Source organism: Tupaia chinensis, unplaced genomic scaffold (genome assembly GCF_000334495.1).
Source record: "Tupaia chinensis unplaced genomic scaffold, TupChi_1.0 Scaffold000317_1, whole genome shotgun sequence".
NCBI classification, from domain to species: Eukaryota; Metazoa; Chordata; class Mammalia; order Scandentia; family Tupaiidae; genus Tupaia; species Tupaia belangeri.
The window spans coordinates 1,812,321-1,831,359 of record NW_006159810.1 but is presented as its reverse complement, the minus strand read 5'-3'; the positions used below and the strand labels follow the sequence as shown (position 1 = coordinate 1,831,359).

Sequence of the window (19,039 nt, the reverse complement as noted above, 5' to 3'; positions counted from 1 at the left end):
AGCCAGCTAGAATCCACATGGTCAACTGCATGGTTCGAGTCCCACACCCAGCGACTTGAAAAACACACCTGGTGCATGTATGTGCATGTCCAAAATTCCAAGAGGAGAATGGAGGAGAAAGGACTACATGGTAGCTATCCTCCCTGTGGGGTGATTTCTCACTTTCTCTCTCTCTCTCCTGCGAGTATATGTGCCCTGTAGAAAAAGAAAGAAACACTACACATGCACACACACACACACACACACACACACACACACAGTTTAGAACTGAAAAAAAAAAAATCCAAGGCAAATGAGTATGAGGGAGGTTGTTTTTCAACAACTAAATAAATGAAGGAGAAGAAAAAATAAATCTAAATGGCAAATATTCAACCTGTCACATTAGGATACTGTCCTACTTGCTTTTTAAAAAACTCTGATGAAGGACCAGCAGGTGACATGGTGGTTAAGATGCTGGACACTCCCACATGGCCAACTATGGTTCAAGTCCCAAATCTGGTGGCTTGCTTTCTCACTTTCCCTCTCTCTTTCTGTGTTTCTTCCCAGTCAAATGAAAATAAATGAATAAATAAATAAAATTAAATAAGTAATTCTTAAAAAAAATATCTGATGACTTTCAGCCCAGAACCAAGAAGAGAAAAATGTGATACTATTCTCTTAAATGAAATAGTCAGAAGGGAATTCTGTAGGTCAGTCTATTTTCTGTGGCCAACCTTCTTCGTTCCTTTGAATGCTAACACTACATGCTTAGAGAAGAAGTCACTTGGGAGTGCCTGGACAAGACAGGTGCTATTAAAACGACCCAGTCGTTCAACCTAGCTCTTTAATTCAGGGCCCAGCAGGGAAGATTCACCCCGGTAGGATTTTCTCTCTGAGGCCTCCAGTTAACTCACAAAGTAAACGAAACATAAAGACATTAAACATAAATCTTGGGGGTCCAGCAGCTGGCATATTGGTTAAGGCACTGGACTGCCACATGACTAACCGTGGTTTGAGTCCTGTGCCTGGTGGCTTGCTTTCTCACTTTTCCTCTCTCCCTCTCCCTTTGTCTCTGTTTAGTGAGCATACTTGCCCTGTAGCAAATTTTAAAAATCATACTAATGATAAATAAAATTAAATAATTATTTAAAAGTAAAATATAAAACCTGTGTCTAAATTTATGACTTCTAGAATTTTTAAAAGACTGGATTTGTAATGTATTTCTTTGAAAAAAAGTTGCACAATATGTTAAAAACTGGTATTAAAATAAAGATTTCATTTTTTAATAAAGCAAATTATATAAAAAAATAAAAATAAAAGTAAAATATAATTCTGGGCCAGCATGTGGCATAGTGGTCAAGGCACTGGACTACTCCATGTTTGACTGTGGTTTGACTCCCAGACCCAGCATCTTGAAACTCACACTGTGTGTGAGTGTTGTGTGTGTGTGCATGCCCAAAATCCCAAGAGGAGATTGGAAGAGAAGGGATTGCAGTGTGGCCATCACCTGTGGGGAGTGATTTCTCATTTTCTCTTTAACAAAAATCTCTCCAAAAAGAAAAAAAATAAACCATAATTCTTAAGTAATTGTCTAAGTATCCTTGCCTCACCACACATGTCCTTATGTCTAATATAAGGAAAGTATGGACGTCAGTGTGGAGAATCTATGCTGTGGGGATTTTCTTAGGATTTTGTGTACATGAGCAGGTGGCAGAAAATGCTGAAGTTAGAGCCAATTCCAAGCTTTGCTCATCCCCTGTAAAGGCTGTGGCACTAGGGCCTGTCCCATAGCCTAGGAGTTAAAGGAAACTGGGTCCCTCATGACCCACTGCTGTTTGAATCTCCGCCCCAGTGATTTGAACAACACTGCCAAGCACATGTGCATACACGCCCCACATCCCAACAGGATAGAGAAATGGAAAACGTTGTGACCACGCCCCATGGGGGGTGCTTTCTCCCTCTCTCTCCCTCTGTTTCTCTCTCTCCTCTCTCTCTCTCTCTCCCAGACCCAGCATCTTGAAACTCACACTGTGTGTGAGTGTTGTGTGTGTGTGCATGCCCAAAATCCCAAGAGGAGATTGGAAGAGAAGGGATTGCAGTGTGGCCATCACCTGTGGGGAGTGATTTCTCATTTTCTCTTTAACAAAAATCTCTCCAAAAAGAAAAAAAATAAACCATAATTCTTAAGTAATTGTCTAAGTATCCTTGCCTCACCACACATGTCCTTATGTCTAATATAAGGAAAGTATGGACGTCAGTGTGGAGAATCTATGCTGTGGGGATTTTCTTAGGATTTTGTGTACATGAGCAGGTGGCAGAAAATGCTGAAGTTAGAGCCAATTCCAAGCTTTGCTCATCCCCTGTAAAGGCTGTGGCACTAGGGCCTGTCCCATAGCCTAGGAGTTAAAGGAAACTGGGTCCCTCATGACCCACTGCTGTTTGAATCTCCGCCCCAGTGATTTGAACAACACTGCCAAGCACATGTGCATACACGCCCCACATCCCAACAGGATAGAGAAATGGAAAACGTTGTGACCACGCCCCATGGGGGGTGCTTTCTCCCTCTCTCTCCCTCTGTTTCTCTCTCTCCTCTCTCTCTCTCTCTCTTGCAAGTACATACATTTCCTCTGGCAATTAAAAAAAAAAAAAAAAGCCATTGCACTGTAACTTCACAGAAGCCCCATTCCTCTACTGGCTTTTTCTTGCCCAGGTAAATATCTCTGAAAAACTCAGTGAATCACTCTGTTTCTTCTCTGCCTCCATGCCTTTCTACCTTTTGGGAACTAAAAATAAGAATAAAAATAAAAGTCACCATGACTACATTAGTACTTTTGTACCGTATCTTTCAAGGAAGCAATAAAGAGGCAAGTCGCCTGGAAAATGCAAGCTGAGATGTCAAACAGTCCTGGTTATTCAGACAAATTGGCCAGCCATCTTACTGAAGGTTGAAATTATACAAATATGAATCAAGCTACCTAATAAATTAGTGTTTTTTAGGTTTTTGCCATAGGGTGCATGCACTTGCTAGAGAGAGAGAGAGAGAGAGAGAAAGAGAGAAATCACTCCCCAGGGGACATAGCCATGCTGCAGTCCCTTCTTCTCCATTCTCCTCTCGGGATCCTGGGCATGCATGCACATGCACCTGGTGTTATTTTCAAGCTGCCGGGTCTGGAGCTCAAACAGTGATTGCCCGTGTGAGAGTCCAGCACCTGAACTACCTTGACACTTGCTGGCCCCAGTTAGTATCATCTTAAGGTCTTTGTTAATGTGATTTTTTTTTTTTCAAACCATAAGTTGGATTTATATTTTGGTATTTGGATACTCTGCATTATTTCTCCTAGATTTCATTGTAAATGCAAAATTGGGCAGAAAGAATATGGACATGGGTCTGGTTCTACAAAACAGGAGGCAAAACAGTTGGCTGCTAAATGTGCGTATCTTCGGATATTATCAGAAGAAAATCCAAAGGTACGTACTGCTTTTGGATTTAATTCTTATACGTTATTGGTGTGTGTGTGTGTGTGGGGGGGGTGTTGGTACCATATCCAGAAATTTTTTATTTTCAGATACCCTCTGAAATTGATTTGTGCTTAGACTATGTTTACGTAATGCCAAGACAGCCAATCACGTAGAAAAATGATTACTTCATTCTGCATCCGGCCAGTGAGTCCTGAGCTGTGGGACCATGAAGGATAAAAGTTCTGCTAGCAATGCAGTTGTCTTTTTCTTCTTTTCTTCTTCTTCTTTTTTTTAATAGAGAGATTTTTGCTATAGGGCATGTGCACTTGCCAGGGAGACAGCGACAGAGAGATAGAAGTGACAAATCACCCCCCACGAGGGATGGCCACACTGCAATCTTTTCTCCTCCATTCTCTTGGGATTTTGGACACATGCGCACAGGCACCCACCATGAGTTTCAAGCCACCAGATCCGGGACTCGAACCACACTTGATTACATGGGAGTCCAGTGATGTAACCATTACAGCTGATCCCACAGAGTTGTCTTTTAAATCCAAATCAAATGTGTATAAAAAAAGTATTTTTTTAATCATTTTTTATGGTCGGGGATTTGGCAAATGTGGGGAAATAAATGTGATATCACAAAGATACTGAGCCACTGTAGAAAAGGAATTTGGTTGCAGTGAAACTTCCTAAGAGCTCCCCTTCCTTTTTTTTTAACTTAATTAATTTATTTCTTACATGGGACAGAGAGATAGAGGGAGAGACGGGAGGCACCTCAACAGGATCTTCACACTGAGATCTACCCCCGAGTCTCAGCCAGCCTCGATCATGCGCATACACACGTGCCCAGTATACTCAGGGAGATCCTGGGACATGAACCCAAGACCTTTCCCTAGGGGTCCAGTTGCATTACCGCTGCACCTCCACCTGGCCCCACGGGCCAGTCTCTCTTTCAGAGACCCTCCTCGATGTCCTCTGGTTCTTCTACTACTTGGTCCATTGACTCTGGAAATATTTCTTCAGTGATAAGCCCAGGGTAAGTATGATCAAACAACATAGTCAGATTGCTGCTTAAAGAGCAGCAATGAAATATGAAAAGTTTAAGGAGAAATTAAAGAAAGAAATTACCGATAAAAACAGAATTTGTAAACTAAGTTACTTCTTTTTCTTCTAGCACTTCTAAAAGTTCATCTAAATATGATTCCCCAGCAAGTGCGTCAAAAACAAATCCTAACATTGGCAGTCTGGGCGATTCTTTTTCATCTGCTATGGTATAGTATTCATCTCCAAGCTTTCTGCTTCATTTCGGTTTCCTATGCAGTTTCTCATTTAAAATTGATCCCCAGTACTCTACCATAATTTTATATTTTTATCTCATGTGCTCTTGCTAAATAATAAATAGCTGCCTTTTTTTTTTTTTTTTTTTTTTGAGAGGTTTTTGCTATAGGGCATGTGCACTTGCCAGAAAGAGACAGAGAGAGAGAAAGCGAGAAATCACCCCCGGGGGGATGGCCACGCCACAATCCCTTCTCCTCCATTCTCCTCTCGGGATCTTGGGCACACACGCACACGCGCCCGGCATGAGTTTTAAGCCACCTGGTCTGGGACACGAACCGCGGTCGACTACGTGGGAGTCCAGCGACATAGCCATTACTCTAACTCCTGGTTCCCAAAAAAGATCCTTTTTAAAGTGATGATTAGTGCTACAAAAATACTCTGTTTATAAAGCACTATACATGATAAGGAAAAAAATGCAGCTAGGCAGAAAAATGTACAAAGTGCCTGAATAATTGATTAAGCAGATACCCAATGGACAACAAGCATAAAAAGATGCTTTACTTCGCTAAAGATCAGAAAAATACAAGTCAAAGCATTTAGATACTATTTTAAATTCATAAGATTGGTGACTCTAAGTTTTGCAATACCAGGTGTTGGTACAAGGTTTAGTGAGAGAGCAAGAATTGATGATGCTATTAATTTTTTAAGTTCATTTATTTCTTAAGAGTGCATAAGGGGGAGAGAGAGAGAGAGAACACTCCCAATGGAATTTTGACCCCATGATCTACCCCCAACCTCCAGCCAGCCCTGGATCATGGACATGTATGAGCCCAACAGACTCAGGAAGGTCTCCGGATGCTAACCTGGAACCTTCCCATGTGGGTTGGCCTTACAGAGCATCAAGTTTCACCACTGTTTCACCATGTAGCCCCTGAGGCTCTAGATCTTATGGACTGAGAAATGTTGGAGCCAGCAGCTGTCATAGTGATTAAGGGCTGGACTCCCATGTTGCTGTCTGTGGTTAGAGTCCTGGACTTGGCGGCTTGAAAATCACACTGGATTCATATGCCTGTGTGCCCAACATCCCAGGAGGAGAAGGGATTGCAGGGTGGCTATCCTCCCGGGGGTGATTTCTCATTTTCCCTCTCACTGTCTCTGTCTGTCTCTCTCTGACAAGCACATGCAACCTATGGCAAAAACCTAAAAAAAAAAAAAAAAAAAAAAATCTCTCTCTCAAAAAAAAAAAAAAAAAGAAAGAAAGAAAAAGAAAAAAGTTGTCATAGAACCAGCTGGAAGTACAGGAGGAAGGATCGAGGGAAAACTGGATGATTAAATATCTGACACTATTTTCCATTTTCCTTTTCTTATAGAACGGTCTTAGAAATAATAAAAAGTCGGCACCAAGGTAAGTAGTAGCATGCAGTGAACAGAACATTTTGAACTAATGTCACCTGCCAGCCTTGTTGTCTTCAGTATTTGTAAATATTTTATACCTTCTTTAAGTAAAATTTCAGAAGAATTAGAAAGCATGACATCTACAGATAATTTTTTTAGAGGTTTTTGCCTTAGGGACGCGTGCACTCACTGGAAAGAAAATGAGACAGAGACATGAGAGGGAAAGTGAGAAATCACCCCCTACAGGGCATGACCATGCTGCAATCCCTTCTCCTCCATTCTCCTCCTGGGATCTTGGGCACGCACGCACACGTGCCTAGCATGATTTTCAGGCCACCGAGTCCAGGATTCAAACTGCAGTTGGCCATGTGGGAGTCCAGCAATGTAACCACTATGCCACCTGCTTGCCCCTACAAATAATTTTAAATGTATGCAAAATCATTAAATATATACTCATGCTACATGGTAGACATAAAGCCCCATGAGTGTATTTCTAGAGCAAGTGGTTTGGTTAAGGGCATTATTTTGAATAAGAGGGTATGATGAAGGGAACTTGGAAAGGTGTTTTCAAAAGAGGTGCATTACTTTTCAGACTAGTAGATGGGACAAAAATAATGTAATAACTCAGATTAAAAAAAGCACAGTGGAGCCAGCAAGTGACATGGTGGTTACGGCACTAGACTTCCACATAGCTGACTGCGGTTCAAGTCTCAGACCTGGAGGCTTACTTTCTCTCTTTCTCTCTCTCTCTGTGTCTGTCTTTCTCTGGTGAGCACATGTGCCTATAGCAAATTAATAATAATAATAAATAATAATAATAAAACATAGCAGTTACATCACTGAACTCCCATATGGCCGACTGTGGTTCAAGTCTTGGACCCAGAGACTTGAGAATCATATGTGTGCAATACCTAAGATTCCTGGAGGAGAATGGAGGATAAGAGATTGCAGAGTGGCCATCCTCTTAAGGGGAGGGAGTGATTTCTCACTTTCCTTCTCACTATCTCTGTCTTTCTCTCTCTCTTCAGCAAGCACATGTGCCCTAAAGCAAAACCTCCTTAAAAAATTAAAAATAGGGGCCGACAAGTAGTGTGGTGGTGGGGGTGCTGGATTCCCACATGGCTGACCATAGTTTGAGTTCCAGACCTGGTAGTTTGCTTTCTCATTTTCCCTTTCTCTCTCTTTCTGGTCATATTTTAAAACAGTAACAAATGGAATTAAATAAATATTTAAAAATAAATAAATATATAAAAAAAGAAACACAAATGTTTCAAATGTTATGTAAATTATGGTGAATTGATGTATTTTACCTCAAAAGAAAAATCTTCATGTTTCCTTTTATATCAAGGGTGTAAATACACTGGGAAATGAAGGTGTGATGGCTGCAGGAGCCATTAAGTGCCATTAATATAAGGAGACTACAAACATTCATGAATGATTGACCCTGTAGCTTAGTAGTTAAGGGAGTCAATCCAACATGGACAACTGTGATTCGAATCCCAACTAGAGGCTTGAAAAATACGCTGTGATAGTGGAATGGTGGTTAAGGGGCTGGACTCCCCCATGGCTGACTGAGGTTCAAGTCCTGGACCTAGAGGCTTGAAAATCACACTAGTGTGTGTGTGTGTGTGTGTGTGTGTGTGTGTTCTCAAAATCCCAAGAGGAGAATGGAGAAGGGATTGCAGCATGGCCATCCCCCCTGGGGGGGGCGGGATTTCACACTTTTTCTCTCATTGTCTTTCTTTGTTTCTCTCTGGCAGGCACATGCACCCTATAGCAAAAACCTTAAAAAAACAAAACAAACAAACAAAAAAAACACTATGCTGGGCACATGTGCACGTGTTCATGCCCAAATCATAGCAGGTAAAGAAATGGAGAAGGGACTGTGGTGTGACCATGCCCCATTAGGGAATGTCTTTTTCCTCTTCCTCTCTGCCTTTCTCTGGCTAGTGCATGCACCCTCTGGCAATCAGAAAAGAAAGTTTATGGAAAGTGAAGATTAATAAGAGTTTATTTTGGTGCAAAAATTTGAAATGCATACAGTTTCTTTTCTTTCTTAATTTTTTTTTAGAGAGATTTTTGCTATAGGGCACGTGTACTCACTAGAGAGAGAGAGAGAGAAAGATAGAGAAACCGAAAGTGAGAAATCACCCCCCAGGGGGATGGCCACACTGCAATCCCTTCTCCTCCATTCTCCTTAAAAGATTTCGGGCACACACACACATGCACCTGGTGTGATTTTCAAGCCATTGGATCCAGGACTCTAACCATGGTCAGCCATATAGGAGTCCAGTGATGTAAATACTACACCATCTGCTGGTTCCAGATTCTTTTTTTTTTTAGTTGCCAGAGGGTGAATGTGCTTGCCCGAGAAAGATAGGGAGACAGCGGGATGGGATGGAGAGGAGAAGGCATCCTCCCAATGGGCATGGCCATGCTGCAATCCCTCCTCCATTTCTTTATTCTGTTGGGATTTGAGGAACACGTGCACATGAACCTGGTTTATTTTTCAAGTCTTCAGACTGGAATTCAAACCCTAGTTGGCCATGTGGGATCTGACTCTCCAAACCATTAGGCATAGGGCCAGCCCTCAGTTTTGTTTTGTTTTGTTGTGCTACATCTTTTCTATTCACTTTTTGAAGACCTCTTTAATTCTGAACAGTAGATATATGTGTTGAAGAAAGATGCTTCCTGTCGTGATGTTTGGGTGGAGAGAAGTCAGGTCTGCGTGTGAGATGATTAGGGCCTCAGCCATGGTTATCATGGCAGTGAGGACGGGTAGCGAGAATTCGTGTGGAAGACCATAGAGGAAGAGTAGACACGGCTTGAGGAAATAAAGCTACAGTAGTTGTGTGAGAGGGTGAAGAGGAGGTACAGGAGAGAGGATTCGCAGATTGCTCCGTTTTGGATGGGACCCAGACAAGAATCATGACGGTGCTGGTATTAAGTTGAACCCTTGGGAGTTTAGAGAGAAGATAGCACTTGGAGGATGTTGAGTTCTTTTTTTTTTTTTTTTTTTTTTTTTTTTTTTGTTGAACCCTTGGGAGTTTAGAGAAAAGATAGCACTTGGGGGATTTTGAGTTTTTTTTTTTTTTTTTTTGAGAGGTTTTTGCTATAGGGCACGTGCGCTCGCCAGACAGACAGAGAGAGACATAGAGACAGAAAGCAGGAAATCACCCCCCAGGGGGGATGGTCACGCCGCAATCCCTTCTCTTCCATTCTCCTCTCGGGATCTTGGGCACGCAAGCACACGCGCCCGGCGTGAGTTTTAAGCCACCGGGTCCGGGACACGAACCGCGGTCGACTACGTGGGAGTCCAGCGACATAGCCATTACGCTAACTGCTGGTTCCGAGGATGTTGAGTTTCAGGTTGCATTTGAACTTCGGTTGCAGGTGATGTATCACCAATAACGAATAACTGCCAGAATGGGTTCATAAGAAGTACTTCCTGAGGTTTTGAGTCTAGAGGATGAAAAGAGAGGCTAGTGGCATGCCAACAGTGAATGGGTTCAAGTGAAAAAAGGAATCAGGAAAGGGATGAAAGATTACTGGAAGACAGAGGAGAACTAGAAGTCTGTAGTTTTATAAAGGGAAAGGTTAACACTTGCGAATCTATTATTCTAATTATTCTAATCATCTCAAATAAAAAGCATGGGTCAAGGCCAGCAGGCGGCATGGTTAAGGCATCGGATCCCACATGGCCAACCCTGTAGCTCAAGTCCTGGACCCAGCAGTTTGGAAATCACACCAGGCACACGTGCATGTGTGCCCCAAATCCTGAGAGGAGCATGGAGGAGAAGGAACTAGAGCATGGCCATCCCCCTGGGGAGTCATTTCTCACTTTCCCTCTCTGTCTCTGTAAGAAAAAAAAAAAAAAAAAAAAAAAAAAAAAAAGCATGGGCCAGCTCTGTGGCCTGCTGGTAAAGGGGCCAGATTGCTTGCGGCTGACCGTGCAGTTTGAATCTTAGATTGGGGTTTAAAACACACACCTGGGACCCAGCAGGTGGCTTATGGCTAAGGGCGCTGAACTCCCACGTGGACTGTCAAGTCTCAGACCTGGCGACTTGCTCTCTCAGTTTCTCTCTCTCTTTCTCTCTCTCTCTCTCCCTCTCTCTTTTTTTCTCTCTCTCTTTTTCTCTTTCTCTCGCTCTCTCTCCTCTGTCTCTCTCTGGTCAAATTAAAATAAGTAAATAAATAAATAAAATTAAGTAAAATAATTCTTTAAAAAAAAAAAACACCGCCATCCCTGGCACATGTGTATGCATGCCCAAAATCCTGACAGCAGAGAGAAATGGAGGAGAAGCAATTGTGGCATGACTAGGCCCTATTGGGGGGGAGGGGAGAGGTGTGCTATCTCCCTCTCCCTCTATCTCTCTCTCTGGTGGGAAAAATTTTTTAAAAAGAATAAAAAAGCTGGGACCAGCAGACGGAGTAATAGTTACGTCATTGGACTCCCACGTAGTTAACTGTAATTAAATATGGTTAACTCAGACCCAGCGGCTTGAATCTCACACCAGGTACATGTGCATGCGTACCCAAAATCCCGAGAGGAAAATAAAGGAGAAGGGATTGTGGCGTGGCCATTGCTCCCCCCTGCCCTGGGGTGATTTCTTGCTTTCTGTCTCTCTGTCTGTCTGTGTCTCTCTGGCGAGCACATGTGCAAAAATCTCTCAAACAAACAAAAAGAAGAAAAAGCTTAGTATAAGGCATAAAACCTATACTAACCAGGTTATATATATTTATATATATATATTTATATATACTCTATTCTCCTCTTGGGATCTTGGGCATGCACGCACACGTGCCTGGCGTGAGTTTTAAGCCACGGGTCTGGGACGCGAACCGCGGTGGACTACGTGGGAGTCCAGCGACATAGCCATTACACTAACTGCTGGTTCCCAACCAGGTTATATTTGATTTTGGTTTTACTTGAGTTTTTCTCTCTTTTCTTTTTTTTATTTTTGTTTTTTCTTTCTTTTCTTTTTTTTTTTTTTTTTGAGAAATTTTCACTATAGGGCGCGTGTGCTCGCCAGACAGACAGAGAGCGACAGAGAGACAGAAAGTGAGAAATCACCCCCCAGGGGGGATGGTCACGCTGCAATCCCTTCTCCTCCATTCTCCTTTTGGAATCTTGGGCACGGGCACACACACGCACACACACCCGGCGTGAGTTTTAAGCCACTAGGTCCGGGACGCGAACCACGGTCAACTACGTGGGAGTCCAGTGACATAGCCATTACGCTAACTGCTGGTTCCTGGTTTTACTTGAGTTTTATAGTCTTCTCTTGCTTTTTAGACATTTGGCGCCTACATTTGACCATCCACAGAAAGAAAGATACAGGCTCACTGTAGACCCCAGGTAAGACGGAGCTATGCAACAGAATTTGTTCATTTGCCAGAAGTTTCCTAAGGGCCTGTTATACATGGGATGGATTAAATTATATTTCCACCTGGACGGTGTAGTTGCTGGGGCATAGTCAGGCCCTCCAAAGATCATAGTCTCTTAGAGAAGTTAAGGTTAGATGAGTCCACATGGAATATGGTAAATATAGGTCTTTTACACGAATATCTTTGACATCTATGGAATTTCTTTTTTTAATATTTTTTGCTATAGGGCACATGTGCTCCCTAAAGAGAGACAGAGCTCTAGAGCAAAAGTGAGAAATCACCACCTGGGGGAGATGGTCATGCTGCAATCCGTGCTCCATCTCCTCTTGGGATTTCAGGCATACATGCACTTGTACCTGGTGTGATTTTTCAAGCTGGCAGGTCTGGGACTTGAACTGTAGTCAGCCATGTGAGAGTCCAGTGCCCCAACTACCATGCCACTCTACTGGCCCCATATCTATGGAAGTTTTTTTAATCCTGAAAAGAAATACTCCCATAAATCCGTGATTTTTCCAAAAAAGTACTGGTCCCCTGCAGGGATCAGAATAGATCTACTTAAATCTGTTTTCTGTGTTTTGGCTCCAACCATATTTCACATGAAAAAAGGACTCTTCTCCTACAGACAATGTGTTTGGGTTTAAATGAAGTATCTAAAACAGAAAGGAGACATTACAATCAAGTTTTTGTTTGTTTTTGTTTTTGTTTTTAGAGGTTTTTGCTACAGGGCGTGTGCGCTCGCCAGACAGAGAGAGACATAGAGACAGAAAGCGAAAAATCACCCCCGAGGGGGGATGGTCACGCCGCAATCCCTTCTCCATTCTCCTCTCGGGATCTTGGGCACGCACGCACATGTGCCCGGCGTGAGTTTTAAGCCACCGGGTCTGGGACACGAACCGCGGTGGACTACGTGGGAGTCCAGCGACATAGCCATTATGCTAACTGCTGGTTCCCAACAATCAAGTTGTTTTGTTTTTTTTTTAAATACTAAAATATCAACTATTTATTAAGCACCGAATATATACCTGGCTCTGAGCTGAGCATGGGGTTTACAGTAGGAACGAATAGAAGCAGTTCTTGCTGTCAGGGAGTTTTGTGGGAATGACCACCATTAAATACACGATTACATAAAAAATGTCTGTAATTCTTAACTGTGGCCAGAGCTCTGACTCACAAGCAGTGGCATGGAGAGAAGTGGAAACTGAACGCTTGGATTTAGAGTGAGGGGTGAGGCAAGTTTCTCTGAGGTCACATTTGTGGGAGGCCTGAAGGATGCGTTAGCACAGAGAGGCAGGAGGCTCTGTTCCAGGTGAAAGGAGGAGCGTGTGGGAAAGAAGAGGTGGAAAGATGATGCAGGTGTTCGAGAAGGAGACAGCGGCCATGTGCACGGAAACAACGCCACGAGAGGGGGCTGAACAGGAGGCAGGAGTCACGTTACGTGGCACCTTTTAGGCCATTTAAAGGCTTTCTGGTTTTTGCTGAATGCAAAGTAAGTTATTAGAGGGTTTAGGCAATAGGGAGATATGACCAGACTAGGTTTTCATCACTCTGGTTGCTTAGTGGATCATAGATTCGTTTGTAGGCAGCAGAGGAAGTGGGCTGTCAGGTAGCCAGGTCCCAAAGGAGCCTGATGGAAGTGTGGACTGGGACAAAGCTGCTGGAGTTGGAGAATAAGTGGGCAGATGCCAGTGGTGGAATTTGTAAGTAGAACTGGTGGGGCTTCATGATGGCTTGTGGGACAGGAACGAGAGGAGATAAGCAGGTCGGTTTCAGCTTGGGCAGGCTGGAACATAGGCTGATTCCCCTCGCAGCTCGGTGTGGCTGTGGGACACACAGTACAGCGATTCTTTCTCAAGTTTTATACTCATGACAAGATTCCCTGTCATGGTCTGTGTATAGCCAGGAGTTGACTGACTCACAGGGGTGATGTTGGACTCTCTGTGGGAAGAAGAAAGGGAGGGACCTTGGAGACCAGCAGATGGCATAATGGTTACATTGCTGGACTCTCACATAGTTGACTGCAGTTTGAGTCCTGGACCTGGTGGCTTAAAACTCACACCGAGCACCTGTGCATGCGTGCCCAAAATCCCGAGAGGAGAATGGAGAAGAGATTGCGATGTGGCCATCCCCCCTGGAGGGGTGATTTTTTGCTTTCTGTCTGTCTCCCTGGTGAGCGCTGGCACCCAATAGCAAAAAATCTCTAAAAAAGAAAAAAAAGAAAGGAAGAAAAAGAAAGGGAGAGACTTAGTTTTCTGAATCAAGAATTTCTGCAAAGCGGACCTTTACTTATTCAGAAAGAGAATCGCATTTGCTGTACGATCTATTTCACAAGTGACCTGACGGGGAAGGGGCGGGTAGAAGGAAGAGGTTGAACACTGAACCTCAGAATAACAGTGATATTTATCTTTAAGGTTTACCACAGATTTTCAAGAAATAGAACACATTGGCAGTGGTGGATTTGGCCATGTTTTCAAAGCAAAACATAGAATCGACGGAAAGACTTATGTTATTAAACGCGTTAAATATAATAACGAGTAAGTAGTAAATGTTTTTTCTTTGAGGGAGTATTGAACCTGCAACATTTCTTTTTTATGTTTCTGTCTTCTTCATTAGCATATCATTTACTTCCTTGTGGTCCTCCTCGAACATTTATTTCTACCAAGAGGAACTTGGCTTACTCTCACTTTATTGTGATTAATTCTATAAAAATGGGGCTGGCAGGTGGCATAGTGGTTAAAGGTGCTGGCCTCCCACATGGCCGACCGTAGTCCAGTGACATAACCACTGCGCCATCTGCCGGTCCCACAGAAAGGCTTAAATCACATGTTCACCAGTTCACCAATTTTCTCTTTCTCTATCTCTCTCTAGTAAATTAAAATAATAACAATAAAGTTAAATACAATAATTCTTTAAAAATATATATACCATTGCTCCTTTTTTTGAAGGTGTCTTGAGGGACCAGCAGTTGGCATAATGCCTATGTTGCTGGACTCCCATGTAGTCAACCGCAATTCGAGACTCAGACCCGGCCACTTAAACTCACACCGGGCATGTGTGTGTGTGTGTGTGTGCGTGTGTGCCCAAGATCCCAAGAGGAGAATGGAGGAGAAGGGATTGCTGCGTGGCCATCCCCTCTGGGGGATGATTTCCCACTTTCTGTCTCTCTGTCTCTCTTTCTGTCTTTCTGGTGAGCTCACATGCCCTATAGCAAAAACCAAAAAAAAAGTTTGAAGGTGTCTTGAAACCTGAAGCTATAGAACCATTTGGTTGAAGATAATGTCTGAGATTCTATGGTCTAGCTCCTGATTTTACAGAAGAGGAGAATGAGATCCAGAGATGTGAACTGATTTGTTTAAGATAAACACTAGTTGGTAATTGTTCTGGTTGTCTATATTGAGTAATACATTGCTCCAAAATGAACTGGTTTAAGAACAAATGAACAGTCAGGGACCAGCAGATGGTGCAGCGGTTACATGACTGGACTCCCATATAGCTAACTGCGGTTCGAGTCCCAGACCTGGTGGATTAAGAATCACACCGGGAGTGCACGTGTGTGCACATGTGTCCAGGAGCCTGGGAGGAGAATGGAGAAGGGATTGCCATATGGCCATCCCTCCAGGGGTTGCACCCTAAGGCAAAAAGCTCTTAAAAAACAAACAAACAAACAAAAGCCAGTGGTGGGTGCAGCCCGTGATGTAGTAGTTAAGGTGCTGGATCCCACGTGGCCAACTTCACAGCTTGAGTCTTGGACCTGGGTTCAGGCATGTGTACATACCCAGAATCCCGAGAGGAGAAAATAGACTCTCTTAATTTGAGGAGTGGATATATGTATGGGAAGGGAAGGAATTAAGGGCAACTGTCTTTGGCCACTTTTTCGTGGACACTGTACCCTGTACAACCGAGTGGTGTTTAGAACTCTCCTCTGGAATGCCAGCCTGCTGTGTTCCCTATGTCTGGTTTATGTATTATCTACCCTCCCCTCCACCCCTTGATGGATGACAGAACTCTTTCAGGAAGGAAAACACATTGGAAGGTTATTTATTTATTTATTTTAGAGGTTCTTTTTCTATTTTTTCCTTAAGGTGCATGTACTCGCCAGAGAGAGACAGAGACAGTTCGAGGGAAGGTGAGAAATCACCCTCTCATAGGGCATGGTCACTCCTCAATCCTTTCTTCTCCATTCTCCTCCCAGGAGTGAAGCACACATATGTGCCCGACATGATTTTCTTTTCTTTTTAAAAAAAATTTAATTTCATTCACCATCATTATTATTATTTTTTAATTTGACCAGAGAGAGAGAGAGAGAAAGTGAGATAGCAAGCTGCCAGGTCCAAGACTTGAACTACAGTTGGCCATTGGGTGAGGGCAGGACCAGCATGTCTTAATAACCAAGGCACCTGCTAGTCTCCAATGCCTGGCATGATTTTCAAGCCACCAGGTCCAGAACTTGAACTGCAGTCGACCATGTAGGAGTCCAGCGGCATAACCACTATACCATCTACTGGTCCCATAGAAAAGTTTTAAATCATATGTTCACCAGTTCACCAGTTTTGTTTGTTGTGCTCTAGCAAGTGTTACTAGGTGTAACCTGGCTAGACTGATCCCTTAAGGACTAGAGAAGGAGCCAGAAAGGGGTCTGGACTAAGGAAAGTGGCGTGAGAAGGAAGAAGCAGGTTTGATGTTTTAGGTGCTTCTCAGCCCAGTCCAACACACCTCTGTCCTGTCCCATGGATAATGCCTTGCGTTTGAAATACCTACTTGTCACCAAAACAAGGCTTTTCATTTCTTTATCATTTTAATGAACAGAAATGAAGTACTGTATTTGTTTCATTCGATAGTAATTTTTTAAAATGGTAATAATGTTGATTAGCATACCATGTTTTGGACATTTTGAGTGGCTTGTAAATTGGTAAAACATGTTTAAAAATATATTTTGAAATTTTTAAAAGAATTACTTTATTTAACATTATTTATTATTATTATTACTATTATTATTATTATTTTCCAGTTTGATCAGAAAGAGACAGGCAGAGAGAGAGGGAAAGTGAGAAAGCAAGCCACCTGGTCTGGAATTGGAACCATGGTCGGCCATGTGGGAGTTGAGAGCCCCTAACCACCATGCTGCCTGCTGGCTCCTTGAATTAGTTTTAAAACACTTATTTAACTTTATCTATTATAACTTTTTGAAAGGTTTTTGCCTTAAGGCATGTGCACTAGCCAGAGAGAGACAGAGACAGTGAGAGGGAATGTGAGAAATCACCCCCCCCAGAGGGGAGGGCCATGTTGCAGTCCCTTCTGCCCTACGACCAGCTGGCCCTGCAGTGTCATTTATAACAGTGAAAAGTTAGAACAAACAAGATATTTAGCAATAAAGACATGATCAAATGTGTTTTCTTCTCTCCCCTAATCAATGGCTATTTGGCAGTCATTACAAATGTGGGACATATACTGAAAGAGTTATGAAGAAATGATCTGTTGCTGGAAGTTGCTTCAAAATATTAGCTCATCAGAAAGTTAGGACATATTTTTGCATAGAAAACTATGTCATGACTTTTCCAAGAACCCAGTAATCCCAAGGAGGATGAGGAAGTAAGAGTTTAGATGAAACAAGATTGGCCAGGGGCCGATAATGGTCTCATCAGGTGATGGCAATATTGGAGTTCATTACACCATTTGGTTTCCTTTTTTATGTTTTTGAAATTTTACATTAAAAAGTTTATAAATGATTTACTAGAGATTGTGTTACAACAAATGTAACTGTAAAGATAGTGTGTTATAGGAACCAGCAGTTGGCGTAATGGCTATGTCGCTGGACTCCCATGTAGTTGACCGTGGTTTGAGTCCCGGACCTGGTGGCTTAAACTCACGCTGGGCGCGTGTGCGTGCGTGCCCAAGTTCCTGAGAGGAGAATGGAGGAGAAGAGATTGCAGCATGGCCATCCCCCCTGGGGGATGATTTATCACTGTCTATCCCTCTGTTTCTCTCTGTCTTTCTGACAAGCGCACGTACCCTTTAGCAAAAATCTCTCAAAAACAAAAACAAAAACAAAACACTTAGGACTTCTAAATGGTTCGATATTTGAAATTATTGAAGTTTCAATAATTTTATGTTGAGAGTGAGGACAACTATTTTTTTTTCCTGTTTATTCACTTTTTCCTTTGAGCCCTTGTGGCTTCTATTCTAAAACTCAATGTGAGAACAACGGAAATTGTTTACCAAGAGAACGGAGAGTTATTTGAGGTGTTCTGTATTTATCAGAGACGTATACTGACATGTCATGTTTCTGTTTCCTTTAACCAGTAAAGTGAAGCGTGAAGTAACGGCGTTGGCAAGGCTTGAGCACGTAAATATTGTTCACTACTATAATTGTTGGGAAGGATTTGATTACGATCCTGATAACAGCATGAATAATCTAAGGTAACTGAAAATAAATTCCCATAGCCACAGTAGAATGGAAGGAGACTGTCCTTTACTGTGTGGGGGCTGATGAAGGAGACCATCAGTCATTACATTCAGTTATCACAGACACCTCTGAGAGACAATGTTATCTCTCCATTCTGCAGGTCAGGAGATGAGGAACAGCTTTTCCTTGCCCCTCTCCTTGCTCCGGTCTTGCTTTAACATATTATTTTGGGCCAGGCAGCTGGATCCCATATGGCTGACTGTGCAGTTCAAGTCGCGGACCTGGAGGCTTGAAAAACATGGCAGGCGCATGTGCGTGTGTGCCCAACATCCCTAGAGGAGGATGGAGAAGGGATTGCAGTGTGGCCATTCCCCCTTGGGGGCGATTTCTCACTGCCCCCTCCCTTGCGGTCTGTCTCCCTCTGGGGAGTTCATGTACCCTGTAGCAAACTGGAAAAAAAAAAGCTTTTATGTTCGCCTTAGCCGTTCCCAGTCTCAGATTTCGCTTTCTTGACTGTGTTTCTTGAGCCTTGCTCACGCAGTCTGGCTCGCATGCCCCAGCTTCAGTGCTGCCATAAATGCGGTCTTACGGAAAGTTTTCACATGCAGCCAACACTTTTCTGTCTCTTTTTTAGGCCCCCAATTGATTTGATGCAGTCAAAGGGTCTCTTTTGAATGCATCTACACCACTTATAGTGGGGCATAATGGGCAGTGAAAATAATTTTAAGACCATGAGCTATGAAGGGGACACCTTCACCTCACATCACTCATGTCTTTTCCCAATTCAGCCACTGCCAAGGGACTGGAGGTTATAAATAGTTAATTAATAGAAACCTAAAGGTAAGTGGGAAATGTACTTCATTAGTTGATGAATATAATTCAGTAATTTAAAATATATCTCCTGGGGGGGGGGTGTCAGTGAGTGGCATGGTGGTTAAGGGAGCTGCACTCCCACATGGCCAACCATAGTTCAAGTCCTGGACCTGGTGGCTTGCTATCTTGCTTTCTCTCTCTTGCTCTGTCCCTCTCAGGTCAAATTTGAATTAATTAAATAATTAAGTAAGTTAAATAAAACAATTCTTTTATATGTATGTATGTGTGTGTGTGTGTGTGTGTGTATGTGTATGTATGTATGTA

General features: G+C 42.8%; 1 protein-coding gene across 5 annotated transcripts in view; it reads left to right on the top strand.

Annotated features, from left to right (window-relative positions):
* EIF2AK2 (eukaryotic translation initiation factor 2 alpha kinase 2) overlaps positions 1-19,039 on the top strand; it is a 46,066-nt gene that overhangs the window by 13,772 nt on the left and 13,255 nt on the right. For 4 of the 5 annotated variants that reach the window (XM_014588918.2, XM_006151337.3, XM_014588916.2 and 1 more), the window contains 7 exons: positions 3,321-3,447; positions 4,386-4,477; positions 4,616-4,712; positions 6,090-6,124; positions 11,411-11,473; positions 13,911-14,033; positions 17,800-17,916. In XM_014588918.2, the coding sequence (XP_014444404.1) occupies positions 3,321-3,447; positions 4,386-4,477; positions 4,616-4,712; positions 6,090-6,124; positions 11,411-11,473; positions 13,911-14,033; positions 17,800-17,916 (654 nt within the window). The remainder of the gene's footprint in view (positions 1-3,320; positions 3,448-4,385; positions 4,478-4,615; positions 4,713-6,089; positions 6,125-11,410; positions 11,474-13,910; positions 14,034-17,799; positions 17,917-19,039) is intronic. The other variant, XM_014588917.2, reaches the window with a different exon arrangement.